Raw genomic sequence first — 20,459 nt, 5'->3', positions numbered from 1 at the left:
ATTAAAGACAGTTCATTCTTAAGTAATGAACAAGAAAAGCGCACGGACATCAACTATATATTACCCAGGGGACAGCTACTCAGTGTGAGGCTTTCATGCTGTTTGTTTCCCCCTTTCCTTACATATGGCCTCTTTTTTGGCTTTTTTTTTTTTTTTTTTTTTTTTTTTTGCGGTACGCGGGCCTCTCACCGCTGCGGCCTCTCCCGTTGCAGGGCACAGGCTCCGGATGCGCAGGCTCAGCGGCCATGGCTCACGAGCCCAGCCGCTCCGCGGCATGTGGGATCTTCCCGGACCGGGGCACGAACCCGTGTCCCCTGCATCGGCAGGCGGACTCTCAACCACTGCGCCACCAGGGAAGCCCTATTTTGGCTATTTTTAGTGATTCTTCATACCTTTCATTTAAGGACAGTCAGGTAAATGGAATTGTTCAACCATTCATTTTGTCAGTAATTAAAAATTGAGTAGGTATGAGAAGCTTGACAGTACTGGTTAATTCATGTATTCTTTGTGGATTTCATTTAACTATTTTAGTGACGTCTCCTACTAACATCACTAACGTGGAACTGAATACATTATGATCTAGGAGAGAGTATTGGGCGTATGTAATGGACCTCAGAACAGCGTCAGTTTTTCTAGTACTTTGATTCATAGTCCACGTTGACTCTGTTACTTAAAAGAATGGAGAATTTCAGTTTATTTGTTCAAAAATAAATTTAGCAGAGTTAGGAACTTTTTATTTTCCACCATGCATGTGGGAGAAGAGGAAAACAATTTGACGGAGAAAAGTCACTACTGCTTATAGAGCTCAGAAATCTACAGAAGTCAGCTGCAGTCTTAGGCACTAAATTATCAATTAAGACAGTCAATTAACGTTATGTTTGGAGGTTTCCTTTTTTTTCCACAGAACATGATAATTTCTAAAGTCACTGAAATATCTGTTAAAACTATACTTCCAAGGACAGATATGTAAAAACAGTAAGAAACAAATTGGTGACAGTTATGAGTATCCACATATATCTCGATTTACACTGGAAACAAGACTGATACTCTTATAACAGTTCTTCGTTTAACAACTTATCAAATAGTTCCTTTAAACCAGTTGTGTGACAAGGAAAGATCTCCCTCCATCTGTAGCTGCAGAGAAATAGGGACATCTCTATCTGTTAATTGTGGAAACTTGCAGTTTTAAGGACATGTTCCAAAATTTCACTAGTTAGCGTTATAAGCAAAAAAATAGACCTGTAGAATCAACTTTACTGGCAGAAATGGAGAAGGCAAAAAGCATTTTACTTAATACAGAGGAACATATAGAGCTTTTCTTCCATAACCTCATACACATTTAAAAGTCATTTCCGTTACTTGATTTCCTGAGCTTTACAAAGACACCTTATTCTGGAGGAGTAAGTCCATTTTGCCTGCAGTTAGTGGACATACGTGAAATATTTGAATTGAAATGGAACAGTCTCTTTAGCTTGGCCCTAGTGGTTTTACAGCGAAGGTGAAATGAATTCAATTAAGTCAGTAATCTGTTCTCAGTTGTTATATAGCATGTGTGTGAGAGAGTGAGAGAGAGAGAGAGAGAGAGAGAGAGAGAGGGAGAGAGAGTGTGTGTGTGTGTGTGTGTGTGTAGGAACAGTTTTTAAAACCTGACACTTAAATATAGTGAAGCATTGTTACAATGCTCAGAATTTTCCCCCTCAGCTGAAACCTTGAATTTTTTTGGAAGATTAAGTACCTTTTTCATTGGTCTGCATTTTTTCACCATGCATATATATTTAGAAAATCTGAAACCTACTGTCCTTGGAGCTTCTTCAAGCATATGTGGGGAAATATTAATATTTTATAGAGAATAGGGCCATTTTCTACCTTAAAGAGTAATGTCAGTTATTGTTGTTATGCCATTATTGTTTTGTGCAAATATGTGCAGAGATAAGGGGAGAGTTTGATATGTATGTTCTATGAATCCTTTGATAATAAGGAACCTTTTTTATAACTGGGTTTGGCCATATTTATTTCAGAGGGTATTGTGTTCTCATAGGCTTTCATTTTTAGATTTCATCTCTTAAAAATGGGTAATTTGAGCCCTCTTTTATTTCTCTTTCTGCTATGTTTCCATAAATGAACCTCATTAGTTGAATACTAACAACTCACTTAAGAATGCCAACTGAAGTTAGTCATCTATTTTTGTTTCTTTCTAGGCTCTAGAGTCGCCTGGCTTACCAATGTCAGCTAGTGCCCTTGGAAGGGAATACAGGAATAAACTCCTATCCAGGTTTTAGAATGATGAAGAGTTAGTCTCTAGACTGCTGCTTATTATTATTACCTATTCACATTAAGTACTATTTACATAACTCTGACTTATTATAATAAGATGACTAATCAATACATTAATTTTAAGTATATTTAAATTGGATAACAAACAGATAAAAACCCAATTAGGCCGTTAGTCAACATAGTTGACATTCCAAGATTAGTTAACTCTATTCACGATTCTCTGAAATTACTCCTAAAATATTTTCTTGTCTATATAACAGAAAATGACTGGCTGAGAAAGTATTTGCTGTTTTTCTTTGAACCTTGGGACAAAGTCCATGCTTATATTCCGTCTAGCCACAGTGGGTAACTGAGAGGTGAGCACATGCTGCCTGTTGAAGTGGATGGACCCCATCAGATGTTGTAGACAGAAAGAAGAGTGAAATGGGCTTCGGAACTGGAGTCAGGAGAGGCAGGCTTCTGACTCTGCCATTGCTCCACTGGGTGACGTTTTCCTTCCTCTGAGATGCCGTAGGCACAGTGCCTCAAGCCCACGATACTTTTAGGGGCCCATGAATATGTTTTACTTCTTGCAACAAGCAAGTTCCATGCTTTGACTGCACTGGTATAAGGACAGATATAACCCAGAGTATATTCATCTTTATACCAGTGCAGTCATAAAATATAATTTCTATTATACACACACATATATTTTATTTTTACAGAGGGAGGAGCCTGTGAAGACAAAAGTGCCTGGGGCCCACGAAAGCCATACTGCGGCCCTCTCTCCGGTTTCCCATTTCTTTGCTTTGTAAAACAAAGGTATTGAACTGGATGATCTGTGGCTCAGTTAACGGCTCCACGGAGTGGGTGGAGCCACATTGCAGCAGGACTGACCACGGCTAGTTTCTTCTAATTTTAGTCACCAAGAAATGATTCTATAGTAGGTTAAAAATAAAACACTAATTTGCATTAGGGAGAAGTAAAGAGAGCCAAGCTCATGACCCATGGAGAATGTGTACTTGTCTTCTTCCCAAAGGCTTCGTCTTGAAATAGAGTTTTGATCTACCATACTTTTAAGTCCAGATACCAAGATGGTCTTTAGTCAATAACAAAGGCTCTTAGAAACAGGCTTAAAATACCAGGCAGCTTGTACAAACATCTCCTTAAGATAAGTTTGAATTTAATACGCAGATTTATCCAAGGATGGCTCAAACTAGCATCTGAGGACAAGGGCGCGACACCCAGTGCCAGTGTCCTGTGTAAGTTCAGACACCTCAGATCCAGCGTCTGCTGTGGCTCTAAGGACTCGCGCATGTCATCAATCACAGGAGAGTCGGATTCACCACCCTGCCCAGAAATAGCACGATTCTGGAGGTTTCTTCATAGATGATGAAGTGGAACGGCCGGTCCACTTTGATGATGGGAGGCATGGAATAAGCAGTGATTTCTGACAGGGTTCCCGCCACCGCCTCTGTTCCTTCTTCATCCACCTCAATCATCGCTCTTTGTAAAACCTGGAAAAGGAAATACATGGACGGCCGTTTGTGTGCCAGTGGAGGTGAGGGAATTAATTGAGCCCCTGGACATTCTGTGTTATTGTCCTACCCACGGGGCCATGCTCTCAGGATTTAGTGGTACAGCGCTCATCTGCGCAGAGAGGAATGGTCTGAGGTTGCCCCAGCGACTGCCTTAGAAGCCCACAAAATACCAGGAGACACCAGGAACCGATTGTGAAATTCATTCTGGGTAGGGACCCAGGGACTCTGTGGCTGGCCACTTCATGCACACATGCATCCAATGAACAAATACTTATTTAGCATGTACTTTGTGCTACTGATTTTTGAGCCGAGCTGGTGTTCCTCCTGGAAGGTTTTCAAGCCGCCTGGAACCCCTGAGAACTTTGACCTTCCTTCTGGCAGCCTAGGTAGGGGCAGGGCTGTGGTTAGTCTTCTGTAGCAGCTTCCCAGCACCTGGTACTGCTCTGAAGTGGTCCATGGGGTAAGCTCCTGGGTCCCTGAAGTCGTCCTGAACTCTGGTGGCCTGTATTTAGGCCACCTGTTGTGTCTGAGAGGCCCTTTTGTCCAGGAGCCTCATGTGATGTGAGTGACGGACCTGTATAATTATTATAAGAGGCGATAGTGATAGTAATCCCTACTGTTTTGTAGGGATATTTCAGACAGGGTTTCCACAAGGGGCGGGAAGTTAGCCAGATAACCTCTGGGGCTTTCTTTCATCTTTAAAGTGGTGCAGTTTCATGGAATTTTGAATGAATCTGTGAACCAGTTCCATTTTGGGATAAATTTCTCCTTGAGCACTGGGAGAGAAGAGAGAGCTCTACATAAGAGAGGTTAAATTAGTTGAACAGATGTTTTAAAAAGTAGCTCCAAATTCTTAAAACATCCCACTTGGGTGCTGTTTCAATTCTTTTGGAATTTTAATCTAATTTTCTACTACAACTTGGCCTTTTATCAACGTTAAATGGTATGTGAAGATATTCGTTGGTTTGGGCCCCAGTGGAAGATCCTGACTTACCTTGGATACTTTAAGATTTCTTTCAGTAACTGAGAGATCACTCAAGTCAGCCCAGGGTGAGAAGATTCTTCTGATTCCCATCTGTTTCAGCAGCTCATGCATCTTATACTTCTGGTCTAACTTGAACTTTGGAAAGAAAACTTCCATTTTTCTGTGGTACAAGTACATATAATGGTGAACTGTAGACAAAAACCATAGATTCTGAACACTAAAAAGGTCACACTTTCTTTTAACCTTCCCCCAAGCTTATGCCCACTAACAAGTCTCCCTCCGTTGACTAGAGCTCATTCTGTTCTTCTGTAATGAATGGCCTGACTCAGAGGAGAGCTTCAGCTTCAGGGAACCAGCTTCATTGCCCAGCCAATGACTCGCATTCTCTTTAGCAAAGAATGCCACACTTTGTGTCCGTTTCCCTGGGTTTTAAAAACAACCCCAAACCAACCACACAGCTGCTGCCATCAGTCCTGCAGACTCCAGGCTGTTTTCAATGCCCAGATTACAGAGACCCCCCCAGGATTTTAGGAGAACCTTAAGAGTCGGGATGGACGAGGGGAGGGGAGTGAAGGGAATTTTCAACCCCCTACCTACCTTTAGCCAGAGAAACTCTGATATTATCTATTTTTTATATATATATATATATATATATAAAATATATATTCACACACAATGGAGTTTTTTGTTTAGAGAGATGAGTTCTGTGGCTCAAAAATGAAAAGAATGAAAACTACTAGTTGGTACTAAATTAGTCTTAAAGAAGTCCCAATGTCTTAATCTGTGAAGTACAGCCAAAATACCAATACCAATTTCACAGTGTTCTTCAGAGAAGTAAATGAAATTATATATGTTAAGCACCCAGAACGATGTCTCGTGTAGTTTCCTTTTGCTCCCTTCATCACCCCCCCCCTCTCTCCTCTCTCTCTCTCTCTCCCTCTCTCTCTCATCCCTCTCTCTGTCTCTGTCTCTCTCTCTCTCGGAGCTGGGCCAGGCTGTCGGGCTGCAATATAACTGAGGACATGACATGCCTTGGAGACTGATTTATAAATGTATCCCCACAAACATTTGTTGAAGGCTTATTATGTTTGAGTCCTATGCTAGGTTCTAAGGATTTGAAGGAAAAGAAGAAGAATGAAGATAAAATGAAACTGAAGATCTTTAGCTGGACTCCTCTCTGTGCCAAATGCTGGAGTGACAGGATTCCGGAGGCATCGCCGTGGACTCCTTACTGGCGCTGCCTTCCCCCCACCCCAGTAGGTGGATAAATTTATTCCACAAGCATTTGCGACCCTGCTCTGTGCTTCCGACCCTGCTCTCTGCACGCGGCCCCCTGCCCCGGTCGTCTCAGCCAGTCTCATGGTTCCATTTATGTGCTGCTGACTCCCCAGCCTGGACCTCACCCTGCACTCCAGATCTAGCTGCCTTCCTGACATCTCCGCCTGGATGTCTAATAGGTATTTCTGATCCAGATGTTTCCGACTGAACTTTTGAACTTACCTCTCGGCGTGTTCCTCCTACGGTCTCCCCTTTCAGTAAATGGCAAATCCTTCCTTCCCGTTGCTAAGGCCAAAAACTTTGCCTTCACCTTTGACTTTCTTTCCCTCTCTGTCACCCACATCCAGTCCGTTAGCCAATCCCGTCACCTCCGGCTTCGTCACAGATCCAGGACTCCACTGCTCCTCGTTACTTCCACTGCTGCCACCTGCTGAGCATCCTGACCTCGGTGGCTACGCTGACCTCCTGGCTGGTCCCCTTGCCCCTCCCACATACCCCTAGTGTCTCTTCTCAGCACAGGCCGTACTGCTCCTCTGCTTGGCTCCAGTGGCTTCTGTCTCCCTTGGCAAAAGCCCAAGTCTTTTCCGGGGCCAGTAACGTACAGTCCCGGGTGACACCTGCTGGCTCCTCTGCGACCTCATCGGCTGCTGGAGCCTCACCGGCTGCCTCGCTCTTCCTGGAATCCAGTAAGCACAGTCCCGTCCCAGCACTTTCCCACTTCTGCCTGTACCTCTTCTCTCCCGCAGCGCACCCTCAGAATCCTCCTTCCTCTTAAGTGTTCGCTTACCGCTACCTTCTTGGCCAGGCCTTCCCTGGCCCCCACCTGCACCCCCCTGGTGCTCTCATCACTAGGACGTGAGCTCCGCGAGGGCTAGCATCGTGCATGCGTCCCAGTGCCTGGCACGTGGGAGAAACTTGATAAGGGCTGGCCGAGTGAATGAACGAGCCAGGCGCTGGGATAGATGCTGATAGAGGGGGAAACAGGACAAACGCGGCCCCTGCCATCGGGGAGCCCGCAGCGGGCTGGGCTGGGACGGGCACAGAACGAAATTGTGGGTGCCCGTAGGGAGGGGCCCGCTGAGCTGGAGCAGGGCGACGAGGGAGCTGTACCTGGTTTTCATGTTCCTGAGCCACGTGTCCACCAAATCTGTGGTCAAGTAGTCCTCAAGGGCCAGGTGGTCACCTATCCTTCCCATGAGGACCACCAGCATGGTGGCATTTCCTCGGTAGGGCAGCTTGAGGACGTGGCAACGAAAATTCTTGTCAAAAGTGGAGGCAAACTTGCCTGCCCTGTACATCATGGGCACCTTGACTGCCTTGTACTTGTCCAGGTAGAAAGTGTCTGTCTCGGTGAGGACAGGGTCAAAAGGGGTCAGCCATTTCCCTGAACAGATAAGAAAGAAACTCGTTGCAGAAACCACCCTCCTCGAAAGCATCGTTCTTGCTAAAGTAATAAAGGGCCAGTGTTCTGTCCCTTTTTCTGCCCAGCTAGGAAAGCCATCCTTATCAGGTTTGTTTAGACCGCGGCCAAAATAAATTCCCCAAAGATCAGCCTTTCGCAGGCTTCTTTCCCAGCTGGCAAAACCTGGATCCATCCAGAGACCCTGTTGGAATCACACACAAAAGCACGGAGATATCTCCTAATGACCACCCCCCCGATCCCCTCATTGTTCTGGACAAAACACTGGGTGTTTTGAGTGAACTTTTGTTCGAGTGAACAAAAGTCACTCATTCCAGCTGGAGCCCAAAGGACCCACCTCCTCCTTCTACACTCGCTCCCTTGGGGTTGGTTAGCTCCAGCCTAGAGAAGACTTCAGGCCTGTCCCCAGCCCTGGCTGCAGGAGGGGCCCTCTGACCGCCACTTGGTCTAGTGCACACCATGTGCAAACAGAGGCCACCGTGGCAAAATGATGACATTCCCGCACATCCTGTGCTCGGTGAGGCTCTGAGGGCAGGGGCCCCTGGCTGACAGAGAGCCACGTGACCCAGAGGAGGCTGCCAGCGTGTGGGCCCCTGTCTCTACACACCGATGTCTGTCTGGCCTGGCTGACTGGAAGCATGTCCTCCTCCCGGGCTTTGCAAGTCCCCTAGGGTCACCTTCCTGCTACAACTGGGGCCACACCAGTCCAGTCCTCCACGAGAGAGGCAGGATGGGAAGCACCCGGGATGAGCGTGTCAGGAGGCCCTCGTCTGAGTTTGGCCTCTGCCGTTTATCGTGTGATCTCTCTGAGCCTCGGTTCATCTCTATGGTAGGTGGGAGTGTGCATTTTCTATATTGAGAATACGAGGACAAGGGACTTTGTCACTTGCCCCAGGACACAAAAGTAGAGCGTGAAAGAGCAAAGATGCAACCCTAAATCTCTCAGATGATATGCCTTTTTTTAAAAAAAATGACCCAGAGGGTTCCCCGTGTCAGAATGTCAGAGGAGAGCTGTGTAGACGTGCTTAGAAAACTTAAGCCCTGCAAGCACCTGGGCCCCCAGGGCAGGGGCATCAAGTGAAAACATTGTCTGGCACTGCGCCTGGTATGTCCTACATGCTCGATGTGTGTTTCACTCTGTTTGTAAAACCTGAGAACAGCATGTTCCTAGGAGATCATTTGGCGTCGACCATACACAGGCCCAGCAGGAAAGGAAGAGACAGGCGGAGAGAGCCATGGCTCTGGGAGAGCAGAACAGTATCAAAGTACCTTTGAGCAAGATGTAATCCACAAGAATTAATTTGGTGTCAGGATTAATCTCATCAAAGAGTTTGGGGATTTTCCCCTGAGTCTCTTTGTTAATGTGATGATTCATGAGCCCTTTGGCCTGGGATGCGTTGCGAAAATTTATAGTCACACACTCCATATCGAAATACCTCTTGGAGAAATTGAGGAAGGTCTCTTTGACGTCAAAGTCCTCGTGGATGAAGGCGAAACTCCCCTGGGTCAGGCCCAGCTCTGGGTTGTGGGACAGGCTTTCTCGGAGCTGCTTGAAGAGGGCAGGCAGGCGCGGGGGCCGGGTCTGGTTCACTGCGGGCAGGGTCTGATTCAGGGCCTGCAGGCGGAGCCCCGTCTCCAGCTGGGCTCTGCTCTGTCCCCTGGCCCCCAGGGTCAAGGCTGCCATGGCCCAGGCCAGGCCGAGTGGGGAGAAGACCACGTTGCCGTCGTGCCTCATGGAGATCTTACGAAGCAGGCTGAACCCCAAGGTGGAGGTCTCCCCAGAGAGCTTCTGCCAGTCGGCTGTCAGCCAGGGGGGGCCCTCGTCCTCTTGCAGGACCCGCGCCCCCTCGCTGCTCTCGGTCTGGGCCCTGGGGGTTGGCAGAGTCTCCAGTCCTGCCTGGGCCTCTGGTGAGCGGGGACCAGGGGTGGAACCGGGTACCAGCCACACCTGGGCCAGGAGGCAGGGCAGCAGGAGGCTCAGCACCGCCTGCATCTGGGCAGCGTGGAGGCCCGGGAGGCTTCCCTTTGGCAACAAGGCTTCCTCGGGAGAAAAGAGGGCAGAGATTATTTTTAACGGCTGATACACACCTCCTCCCTGTGTCCTGGTACAGCTCCTCCAGGGACCCGCTTCCTCCCTGGGGGACGGGGCTTAGCTCCCCGAGCCCTGCCTCGGGGACACCCTGAGCAAGTTGGAGTCCCATTTGTCACCCGAGTGGGGGGCGCATTATTTCACAGGGTGAAACCGCCTCGGGTTTCCATCCAGGGCCGCGCCCTCGGGCAGCTCCTAGTCTCCCCCAGCTTTCCCCAGTCATCCCACTTCCTCCAGCGTGGTGGCAGGCAGCCAAGAAGAGGGGGATGGAAGAGGAGGCGGTCTGGGTGCCCGGCCTCGCTGGGTGCGGTCAGAGCAGCGGCCGGTGTCAGGAGGTCTTCCCAGGCTTTTACTGGTCTGCTTCGTTCACTGCCCTTGATCGCTAGACGATAGGGCGGCAGCCCGTCCAAGCTGAGGTGCAGGGACCTGGACCCGGGGACATGTTTGCCTGGGGACTTGGAGGGTCTGGGCGGCCATCGGGGCAGGGCAGGGGGAAGTGCTGAGTTTGCCTGATCGGGTGGTGGGATTCCCCCCTGCGGCTCCCCTAGGGCACTCCACCCAGCCCTGGGGCCCAGTTACAGAACTCCTCTTAGGAGCTCCCGCCTTCACTCTCCCTGGAGCTCCCCAGCACAGAAACAGATAACAAGCTGACTCACTATGCGAGCCTGGGCTAACGCTCCACTTTGGACGGTCTCATCTCATCCTCACTGTGACCTGTGAAGTGTGTCCTCCTCTCGCTGCCCCGAGGCTGCCTATTCTAGTGGGACCAGCCTTCCAGCACAGGCAGTGGGTCTGCAAACACCGCACTCGCCACCACTGCCCCCCCTCTGGCCTCCCTCACATCCTTGGGCACTGAGCCTGGTTCCTGAGCACCTGTACAGTTTCCATCTGAATAAACTGTGCGCTGGGCTGTGCCACCTGCCTGTCTCCACACACGGTTCCTGGTGCTCAGCTGACACCCCCAAGCCTGTGTTCCAGAGGCTGTCTGGAAGGTCACCAGGATGCATCCTCACCCTCTTCTGCCCACTGGACCCACTGCCCCAGTGCGCGCGGGGCAGGCGAGGCCGCAGACCTCACGGGAGCTCCCGTCAGCAGAGACCCTCATTCTCAGGCCACCTGTAGCAAAATGCGGCGACAAGGTGAGGTTCCCAGGCCTCTTCTCCCAGCCGCAGGGGGCTGTGTCCTCGCCTGTGCCTGCTACAAAGTGACCCCTGGCCCCAGGACTCAGTGCGTTGCTCTTTGCTTTTGCTCAAGGGCGCCATGGAATCTGGGGCCTCATTCCTTCCACGGCTTCAGTGGCGTGACCTTACTCAGTGAGATATTCCTGCTGTTTTCTAGCTGTCAGCCTTTAGGAAACTCTGTCCGATTCTAGACGGCAAGCCTGCATTCAGTAGGTCACGCCGGCACTGCACATGCTGGGTGAGTACCTCCTAGAATGTACCAAACGCATCCAGGTTCTTGCCTTCATTATATCACAGGATATAGCACCCCTTTGTAAAGTAACCCCACAGCGGGACACTCCCAAACTCAGAATCACTTCTGTCTCTGACAGCCATCAGGAAATGATCCCAGCACAGCAACTAGATGTCACCCCTTCTGACTGCTAAGTCTTTCCTCAAAACTCCACCTTCAGTCTGGAGTGGCAGCCAGGGAATAACACTGGGCGGCCCTGCACACTGCTTACTCGGCAGTCCCATGCATCCCCTAGGGTCTTTGTCCATCTACAGAACGGTACAGAATCTGTGTGCAGGGGGCATCCCCTCAAACACCAGGGTCCAGCCGAGGATGCCATGAGTGAAAAAGAACGGAGGACACCTGATTCAGAATGGAGTCAGGAAGCCATGCAGGGTGGGCGCTCACGCATTCCCGCTCATCTCAATCTTCACGATCAGCAGGAAGAAGGAAGCTTTCCACACACCTTAGTAACGGCGACCTGCCCACGCTTGCGGCCAAGAAGAAGCCACCATGACTCTGAACTCCCATTCTCCTCCAGTGAGCTTTGGTTCAAAACAACACTCCCCAGCTTCCTCCCTGAACCTAATAAAAGCCAACCTCGCCTTTGTCTCTTTGGGACTTGCCTATGGTTTGCCATAGTTTGTTGGTCCCGAATTGCAATTCCTCTGCTATTCCTGAATCAATTCATCTTCGCTTAATCGTAACTGCCATTAATTTTGTTTAAGGATGATGCAAGGATGCAGCATCCTAAATAGAACCGGAGCAGTAAGAAATCAATCACTTACCCACCACTTCTCAGCCCTGAATAGAGCTGAAGCAGCAACTCTACCCCCAGATCTGGAAGCAGGGGAAAGTCTCTTGCCTGGGCAGACAGGTCCCTGGGAAGAAGGCCAGGGAGTTGTGTGGGGTTGCACAGCGAGTGTGGCGGGCATGAAATCTCAAGCCTTAAAAGCCTCTTCCTGGGGCCTTCCTTGGTGGCGCAGTGGTTAAGACTCCACGCTCCCGATGCAGGGGCCTGGGTTCCATCCCTGGTCAGGGAACTAGATCCCACATGCATGCCACAGCTAAGAGTTCATGCCATAACTAAGGAGCCTGCCTGCCACAACTAAGATCCAGTGCAACCAAATAAATATTTTTTAAAAATTAAAAAAAAAGAATCCCTTATGTTGAAAAAAAAAAAAAAAAGCGTCTTCCTCTGGCCTCCTGCAGAGGAAGCCCCCTATGTCTACAACACGCCTCTTACCTCCCACCCGCACCCTATCCAGTCCGGGAATGAGGGCTCGGCACTGCCGAGGTTCCCACCCCCTTCCCTTGAAACCTGCTCAGAGAGGACAAGAAGGTCTTCTCTCCCCATCCCTCACTAGGCAGACACTGTGAAGGCCTCCCTTTAATCCGCTGCCTCTTACCAGTGAGGTGCCGCCAGGTGCCTGGGAAGGTCCTTCATTCAGGGCAAAGACAGAAGGTTAGGGCTTGCAGCCGAAGGCGTGCAGCAAATATTTGCTCTTCCAAAGTGTGATCCCCCGGGGGACTGTTACTGATTAACATCCTGCTTGGAGATGGTGGCATTTCTGGAAAAGCCAAGATGGAGAGGTAGGCTTCCCATAATCCCCAGCTGCCCCTGCTGGTCTCGGAGAGACAGCAGCGAGTGGTGGCCTGAAGCAGGATCTCAGTTCCCTGCCCAGGAACTGAACCTGGGCAGCCTGGGTGAAAAACCAGGAATCCTAGCCACTAGACCACCAGGGACTAGAGGCTAGAAGCAAGGGTCTCTTGCCCCATTTGAAAAATGAATTTCTCAAGGAGGCAAAAGCAGGTACAAAGTTTATTATCAGAGACACAGCATAACATGTGGGAGAGCACACAGAGAAACAGTTTATTTAAGACGGGAGCAAGGCAGAGATACGCACCTGGAGAGGAGTGTGGACGCCCCCCCTAATGAGGACAGTGCAGTGAAGAGGTGATTCAAATCACTTATATAGGACAGCTCTTCCGGCTCTTTGTTTACCTGGTTTCTTTTTTCACACCTGCCCTGCCCTAGAACCCTCCCCAACAGGCGCGCACCGCTTTGTTCTAAGATGGATTCCAGCGCAGAGGCCTGTGGGTGCATGTCCACACTTAGTATGGGGTGGCTCCCCCTCCCTTTTGATTCCCAAGGAGCCTTCCTGCACATGCGCAGAAAGGGAGGTTTCCTTGACCTCAGGAGTGGTCATTTATCTCTTTTCTCCAGCAGAGCTCAGCTCCTGCCACTCACTTCGTCCTTGGAGTGTCTGGGGGAAAACAAAGCTTCAGTTTTACTCTGCTTGACAAACACCAGCTGTCCGGCCCAGGGGCCCATCCACCTCCTACCTCACTGCAACCCTGACTCTGAGGGCAATTCCTCCACGAGAATCTGCATCTCAATCCAGGCAGTGCCCTAGTAAGATCCAGCTCCTTGCGGGATGCAGCTGCTACAGGCGCTGAACACCTCCTGTGAAGGGAGGGCTGGATCCCACAGAGGTCTCCTGGGTCCCCAACCCAAGGCTGTCGGGGGCGGGGCGGGGGCAGAGATGATTGAGACCTGGTCCCCCCCCACCAAGGAACTTTCAGTCCAGTAGGAGAGACAGACCGGTAAACTACCACCAGCCATACGGAGCCTATTTCAAGGTCAACTTACAGCTTCACCAAGTTGGTGGACTTGTGAGACGAATCCTCAAATACCCAAAGGCGAGGCTAATGTAGACCCTTTAAGACAAAATCTCGCAGACCTATTAGACTCTCCTGTTTATAATATAAATATTTTATGTGCCTCTTACTACCCTGAAGTGAAATTTGTAGTTAATAGAACCTACCCACAAAAGTTAAAAAATAATAATAATGCTTTATAATATGGAGGGGAAAAAAGGAAACTATAAGAAAATAATGTTTCTTTTAGTATGTAAATGCTCGGCATAACTACACTAGAAAAGGCAGCGATGCCATCAGATGTGGGACAAGTTGGAGAGTTCCCTATATCCTGCACACCTGCGTATTGGCCATTCCGCTCTACAGCCAGAGTCACTTCCAGTGATGTGGTTTTCTGCAACGGTGAGTCATGCTCAGAGCCTGAAAAACAAAATATAAATCTTCCTCTGATTTGTCTTCATAGAAAATTCAGTGGGAATTAAAACCTTGGGGGAAAATGGTGTTTTTATATGAAATAAAACACCCGTGGGACTGTGAGAGTCTAGACTCAGATCATTTATAAAATGGGTTTTCACCTGTATGGACTTGCAGTGGGACACTGGAGTCACGTGGGACCTGGGTCGCTTCACTGTGATGGACAGCATGTTCCAGTACGTCTGGCATCTCTGGCCCTCACTCACTAAGTGCCAACATCGCCCCTCCAAATCCTTGTGGAAATCAGAAGTGCCCCATCAAACTTCCAGAGTATTCCTTTGAGGCAGTACCTGCTCTGTTGAGAATGACTGCCTGAAGAAGTCAAAGTGAGGGGAGGAGACGGACGAGGCTGGACGGCGGGGGTTCTTGGGTCAGACAGCACGGGAGTTGATCTCAGGGCGTCAGCGGCGAGAGGCGGCTTGAAGCGAGATCTTAGTTCCCTGCCCAGGAATTGAACCTGGGCCACCTGGGTGAAAACCAGGAATCCTAACTGCTAGACCACCAGGGGCTAGTGGCTAGGAGCAGAGCCCTGGCTCTTGTCTTCTTTGAAGACTCTGTGGCTGTAAAACAGGCACAGAGTTGATTAGAAGCACAGCACGTGTGGGGGAGCACACAGAGAGGCAGTTTGTTTAAGACAGAAGCAAAGCAAAGCTACACACCCAGAGAGGGGTATGGGCGTCCTCACTAACGGGTGCTAAAGTGGTTGTTTAAATCGTTTACATAGGGGCCGTCTTCTGGGTCTTTGTTTTCCTTCGGCCAATCATCTTGCTTCATTTCCCACATCCGATCTGACCCAGGGCCTTATGCAATATGCGCGTGCATCTTTTAGCCAAGATGGATTCCAGCACGAGGGTCTCTAGGAGATGGACACACATATTATGGGATAGTGACCCCTCCCTTTTTGACCTTTGAGAAACTTTTCTGTGCGTGTGCAGTCGGAGAGGTCTCCTTGACCTCAAGAATGAAAGATGCGTTCATCTTATCTTTTCACTCAAGCAGAGCTTAGCTCCTCTCAGCTCCTGCCGTCCATTTTTTCCTTGATATGTCAGGGGGAGACAAGCTCCAAGTTGCTCAGCCTGACAAACTCCAGCTGCTGAGCCCAGGGGCCCTTCTACCCCCAGCTCAGTGTCAGCTTTGCCTTCGCATCCCTGGAGTTCTGCAGCTGAGTGGTGGCTGCAGTGGGCCGCCAGGAGGCAGGGGCTGCTTCCTCCCGGCTGGGGGAGTGTCAGCTCGGCCAGATGTCTGGGAGGAACCGGTGAGCATGGAGGCTGCGGACCACAGCCTTCATGGGGGCTTCAGAGGTGCCATGAAGGTCATCGTGGAGCATTTGACCGTCTGGGATGATTTGAAAACTGCTGCCAGGGTTTCAGAAGTGGATCTTCAAAAGGATGGCAGCAGAATGCGTTGGAAAGAGTGCAAGGGCCTGTCAGACACCCTGGGCTTGAATCCCAAGTCCTTCAAATTCCTAGCTGCTGGACCTTGGGAATGTAACCTAACCTCTCTGAACTTGCTTTTTCTTTTCCATAAAATGGCCCAAACTGTGCCTGTGGCTCACGAGTGTCTCAGCAGCACCCAGGAACCAGGGAGTCATTGGGTAATGCTGCTTCTAAGGCGGTGGGTCCTGGCTCTCAGGAAGGGCGGCTCAGAAGTTCTCTACCTTCAGCAGGTCAAGCTCAATGCCTGCCCCTGTACTGTGAGTTCTTTCACCAGCTGTGTGACCCTGAACAAGCTCCTTAACCTCTTCTTGCCTCAGTTTCCTGATCTGTAAAATGGGGCTGCCAGGGCTGTGCTGTTAGGACTGTCGTGAGGCTTAAATGAAGTAGTGCCTGTGAAGAGCTTGGTACCTGGTAGGAAGAGCTAATGAATGGTATTTGTTCTGTGATTTTAGAGCCAGAATGAACCTCACAGGTAAGCCGAGACCCTGGATTTGGACTTGACAGAGGAGGAGCTGCAGGCCCACAACCATTAAGGCCCTTCCTGCCCGTGTGGGTGCCAGAATGGAACCAGGCCACCTGACTTCCCGCTTGCACTTGATTTCAGCTCATCACCAGCCTGTGTAGAGAGAGGTTGGGAAAGATCTGATAGGAAGGCGTGTGTTGACCAGAGTCACCTCATGGGAGACAGTACAATCCTTCCCAGAACTCCCTGCAGGCAGGAAGCACAATGCTTCCAAAAGCCACCCCAGAACGGGGGGATCCAGAGGCTTCTGAAGCAAATTTGTCCTGGAACCCAAGGGGCTAAATGTCTGAAAAACAACTAGAGCTAGTGATTGGCAGAATCAGGCCAGGAAACAGAGAAACAGGGAGAAATCAGGACACAGAGAGAACTGCAGTTGGTTTGCTCTGCGTGGATGAGATCAAGAGGAAAGCTTGGGCGGGTCCGAGGTGCAGAGGTAGAAAAGCAAAAGCTTCTCAAATCCTTGCGACACGCACACGTGTGGGACAAATGGCTCACTGTTTGCCAAGCAGCCTCTCTCTCTCCCTTCCCCGTGGGCCTGCTTTTTTGTAATTTACTTTTATTTTTAGTTTAGTTTTGGTTGCGTTGGGTCTTAGTTGTGGCTCGCGGGATCTTCATTGCAGCATGCGTGCTCTTCACTGGCACGGGCTTCTCTCTAGTTGCGGTGTGTGGGTTTTCTCTCTCTAGTGGTGGTCTGCAGGCTCCAGAGCACGTGGGCTCTGTCGTTTGCAGCATGCGGGCTTTCTCATTAAGGCGCGCGAGCTCAGTAGTTGTGGCACACAGGCTTAGTTGCCCTACAGCATGTGGGATCTTAGTTCCCCGACCAGGGATCGAACCATGTCCCCTGCAATGGAAGGTGGATTCTCTACCACTGGACCACCAGGGAAGCGCCCCCCACGGGCCTTCTGATTCCCTGTTCCTGATCCAGGCTTCCTCCACCCTGGCTCACCGGGCTCCAGTGACACCTAACAAGATTGCTGATTGATCCCTTCTGTCCCCAGCGGTGCAAAGCTGATGGCCCAGGCAAGTTCGCTATGGTTGCCCTGAGAAGATGTGCTCAGGGCACTGGTCAGCGAGGTGGGGATAACTTCTGGGTAACTAGGGGTTTGACTAGTTAGCACCTAACAAAGCTTTCTTTCCTTGAGATGGACCCTTTGAGGGAGAGGGACATGATAATTCGTTTTCTTTAATGGGTATAAAGAAACAGATGCTCAGAGAGGTCAGTTAACCTGTTCAAAAACACAGAGCTTGAATTTGAACCCAGACCTCTGGTTCCCAAGGCAGTTAACCACGTAGTGTGACAGCAGGTTTTCACTAAGATGGTCCTTCTACTTGGGAGGCTATGTCCTTTCCCTATTTTTCTTTTGTGCTGCGGGTCATTATTTATTTATTTCAGTTTTTAACTTAAAAAAATTAATTTTAAATAATTTCAAACTTAAAGTAAAACTGCAAGAGTAGTTACAAAGAAATTCTATAACCCTTTACCCAGATTCACTAATTTTGAAGCATTTTCCACGTTTTACAATCCTGTTCTCTCTCTATACCCATTTCTATATATGCATGCACAGGTGCAAGATGTGTGTACGCACGCACACCCACGCTATCTTATTCTGAACCATTTGAGCTGATAAGGTAATCCCAAGAACAAGACTATTCTCTTATGTAAATATCAATAGTATCAATTTCTGAAATCCAATTTAATATTGTTACACAACCTGAAGCTACAGTCATGTTCCAGTTTTGTCAACTGCCCCACTCATGTCCTTTGTGGCATTTTTATTTTTAGCGTAGGGTCCCTCCAGGACCATGTATGCATTTGGAGCTATGTCTCCTTAGTTTCCTTGAATCTGGGGCAGTTCTTCAGCCCTTTGTTTGTCTCTTATTATGTTGACATTTGGAAATGTTACCAGTTCTCTCAATTCAGGTTGGTCTGATGTGTCCCCATGATTGGCCTCAGATTATACATTTTTGGAAGGAATATCACAGAAACGATGTTGGCTCCTTCTTAGAGCGTCACATCCAGAGGCACACGATGTCTCTTTGTCCCTAAATGGTGATGTTAATTTTAATGCCTTGGTTAAGATGATGTCCGTTTCTCCAATATAGAGCTACCATTTCTCCCTTTGTAATAAGTCACTGCTGAGGAGATCCTTTGAAACTAATTTAAATATCTTGTTTTTCATCAAATTCCCCATGCCCTCAGATTTAGCATCCATTGACTATTCTTGCCTGAATCAGTATTTACTATGATACTCTAAATCCATCATTCCTTTCATATTTATTTATCAGCATTATTGGTTCAGATTCATGGACTCTTGATTTTATTCAATGCATTTGAATCCATTACTGTTCTTACTATATATATGTATATGTTTTGCATGTATGTATTTATTTAGAGATTCAAATTGTCCCAGGCATACACAGATTTTAGAAATGTACTAGAAACCATGATTTTATCCCTCCAATTCATGTGCTACCCCACAGGATTCTTCCTTGCTTCCCTCATTCTGTATTTGTATCTCTCCTTGCCCAATCCTACACATCATATAATGTTTGCTATCCTCATCCCATGATGAAAAACGAACCTGAAAAGAGGCCTTCAAGATTGTTTGCAGTCCTGTATTCTTTCTTTTAAAAAAATAAATAATTAATTAATTTTTGGCTGCGTTGGGTCTTCGTTTCTGCGCGTGGGCTTTCTCTAGTTGCAGTGAGCGGGGGTACTCTTCGTGGCAGTGCATGGGCTTCTTCTTGTGGCGGCTTCTCTTGTTGCAGAGCACGGGCTCTAGGTGCGCAGGCTTTAGTAGTTGTGGCTCGTGGGCTCAGTAGTTGTGGCGCACGGGCTTAGTTGCTCCGCGGCATGAGGGATCTTCCCGGACCAGGGCTTGAACCCGTGTCTCCTGCATTAGCAGGCGGATTCTTAACCACTGTGCCACGAGGGAAGCCCCTGCAGTCTTGTATTCTTAAAACTAGAGGCATATTGTCCAAGCATCGTGTTGAAAATTTCCTTGGGTTAATTCTTTTTCTCCCCTTCAGAATAGTTATATTATCCATTTGAAATATGTTTGAATTCATTTGTTTTCTTTTCACTTGGTTATAGGGCTTTCCTCATTTGTTCATTTAATTTTATTTTTGAGTATATAGAACATTAACATTATTCTAAAAGTCTAAAGCATACAAAAAGCTCCATGAAGAAAAGTGCTATTCCCCAACCCCCATCTCTTCCACTCTGTCCTCCCCCTTCCCTTGCAGGTAGCCATTTAATTAGTTTCTAGTTTATCCTTCCTGTGTTTCTTTTTTCAAGGACCCATCAGCATTCCCACCAGCAACCCATGAAAATGATTGTTTCCACACAACCAATAGAGTGTCCTGTGAAACTTTTACATTATTGCCAATCTGATGGATAGGAAATGGTATCTCAGTGGAGTTTTCAGTTGCATTTTTTATTATTCAGTGAAGTGAAATGTATTTTCATATGTTTAAAGACCACATATTAAGGATATTACCTCTATCGGTGGCATACCTTGCAAATATCTTCTTTCAGGTTTTTACTTCTGTTGACTTTGCTTATGAATTTTTACCACACAATTAAAAAATATTTTTATATAGTCAAATTTCTCAATTCTTTAAAAAATTTCATCTGGACTTTGAGTCATGGTTGAAAAGCCTTTTTCTACACCTAGATTATAGACGAATTTACCCATGTTTTCTTCTAGTACTTGTATAGTTCTTTTTTTTTTTTCATTTAGATCTCTGATTCTTAGTTTATTCTTAAGTATGGTGTGAAGAATGGGTCTAATTTTACCCTTTCTGTTTTTCTTTTTTAATTTATTTATTTTTGGCTGAGTTGTGTCTTCGTTACTGCGTGCGTGCTTTTTCTAGTTGTAGCGAGCGGGGGCTACCCCTCGCTGTGGTGCGCGGGCTTCCCACTGCGGTGGCCTCTCCTGCTGCAGGGCACGGGCTCCAAGCGTGCAGCCTTCATCAGTTGTGGCTCGCAGGCTCCAGAGCGCAGGCTCAGCAGTTGTGGCGCACGGGCCTAGTTGTTCTGCGGCATGTGGTATCTTCCCAGACCAGTGCTCGAACCCGGTCCCCCACAGTGGCAGGTGGATTCTCAACCACTGCGCCACCAGGGAAGCCCCTTTCTGTTTTCAAATGGCTATCCAGTTGTCCCAATAACATTTATTTATAAGTCTTCCTTTATCAAATATTAAATTTCCATTTGTACTTGAGTCTATTGCCAGACTTTCTAACGTATTTCATTGGTCTGCCTATCTATTCATATCCGAGTACCATAGATTTAATTGAAGTATCTGTGCCGTATCCTTTAACATCTGGTCGGGCCAGTCCCCTATC

General features: G+C 48.2%; 1 protein-coding gene across 2 annotated transcripts; it reads right to left on the bottom strand.

Annotated features, from left to right (window-relative positions):
- Positions 1–683: 683 nt before the first annotated feature.
- SERPINA10 (serpin family A member 10) lies at positions 684–9,546 on the bottom strand. Of its 2 annotated transcripts, none has more exons than XM_079915023.1 (4): positions 8,747–9,546; positions 7,168–7,441; positions 4,789–4,939; positions 684–3,770 (listed from the first exon to the last, which is right to left on the bottom strand). In XM_079915023.1, the coding sequence occupies exons 1-4, from the start codon at positions 9,468–9,470 to the stop codon at positions 3,579–3,581; spliced, it is 1,341 nt and encodes a 446-aa protein (XP_079771149.1). In that variant the 5' UTR covers positions 9,471–9,546; the 3' UTR covers positions 684–3,578. The 2 variants fall into 2 exon arrangements, 1 of the variants encoding a protein (XP_079771149.1); XR_013827346.1 differs by having other exon boundaries at positions 3,657–3,770; positions 4,789–4,967.
- Between the last annotated feature and the right edge of the window lie 10,913 nt (positions 9,547–20,459).

Source organism: Stenella coeruleoalba, assembly GCF_951394435.1.
Source record: "Stenella coeruleoalba genome assembly, chromosome: 2".
In the NCBI taxonomy this organism is placed as follows: Eukaryota; Metazoa; Chordata; class Mammalia; order Artiodactyla; family Delphinidae; genus Stenella; species Stenella coeruleoalba.
The sequence above is the reverse complement of the archived record's forward strand: the minus strand, read 5'-3'. Positions and strand labels throughout refer to the sequence as shown.

Bases quoted from the DNA above. Each gene is read 5' to 3' on its own strand.
- SERPINA10 (XM_079915023.1), bottom strand. From the start codon at position 9,470: ATGCAGGCGGTGCTGAGCCTCCTGCTGCCCTGCCTCCTGGCCCAGGTG. The intron at 7,442-8,746 runs GTACTTTGATAC...TTATCTGTTCAG, and splicing joins GGATTACATCTTGCTCAAAG to GGAAATGGCTGACCCCTTTT. The intron at 3,771-4,788 runs GTAAGTCAGGAT...TTCCTTTTCCAG, and splicing joins GAAATCTTAAAGTATCCAAG to GTTTTACAAAGAGCGATGAT.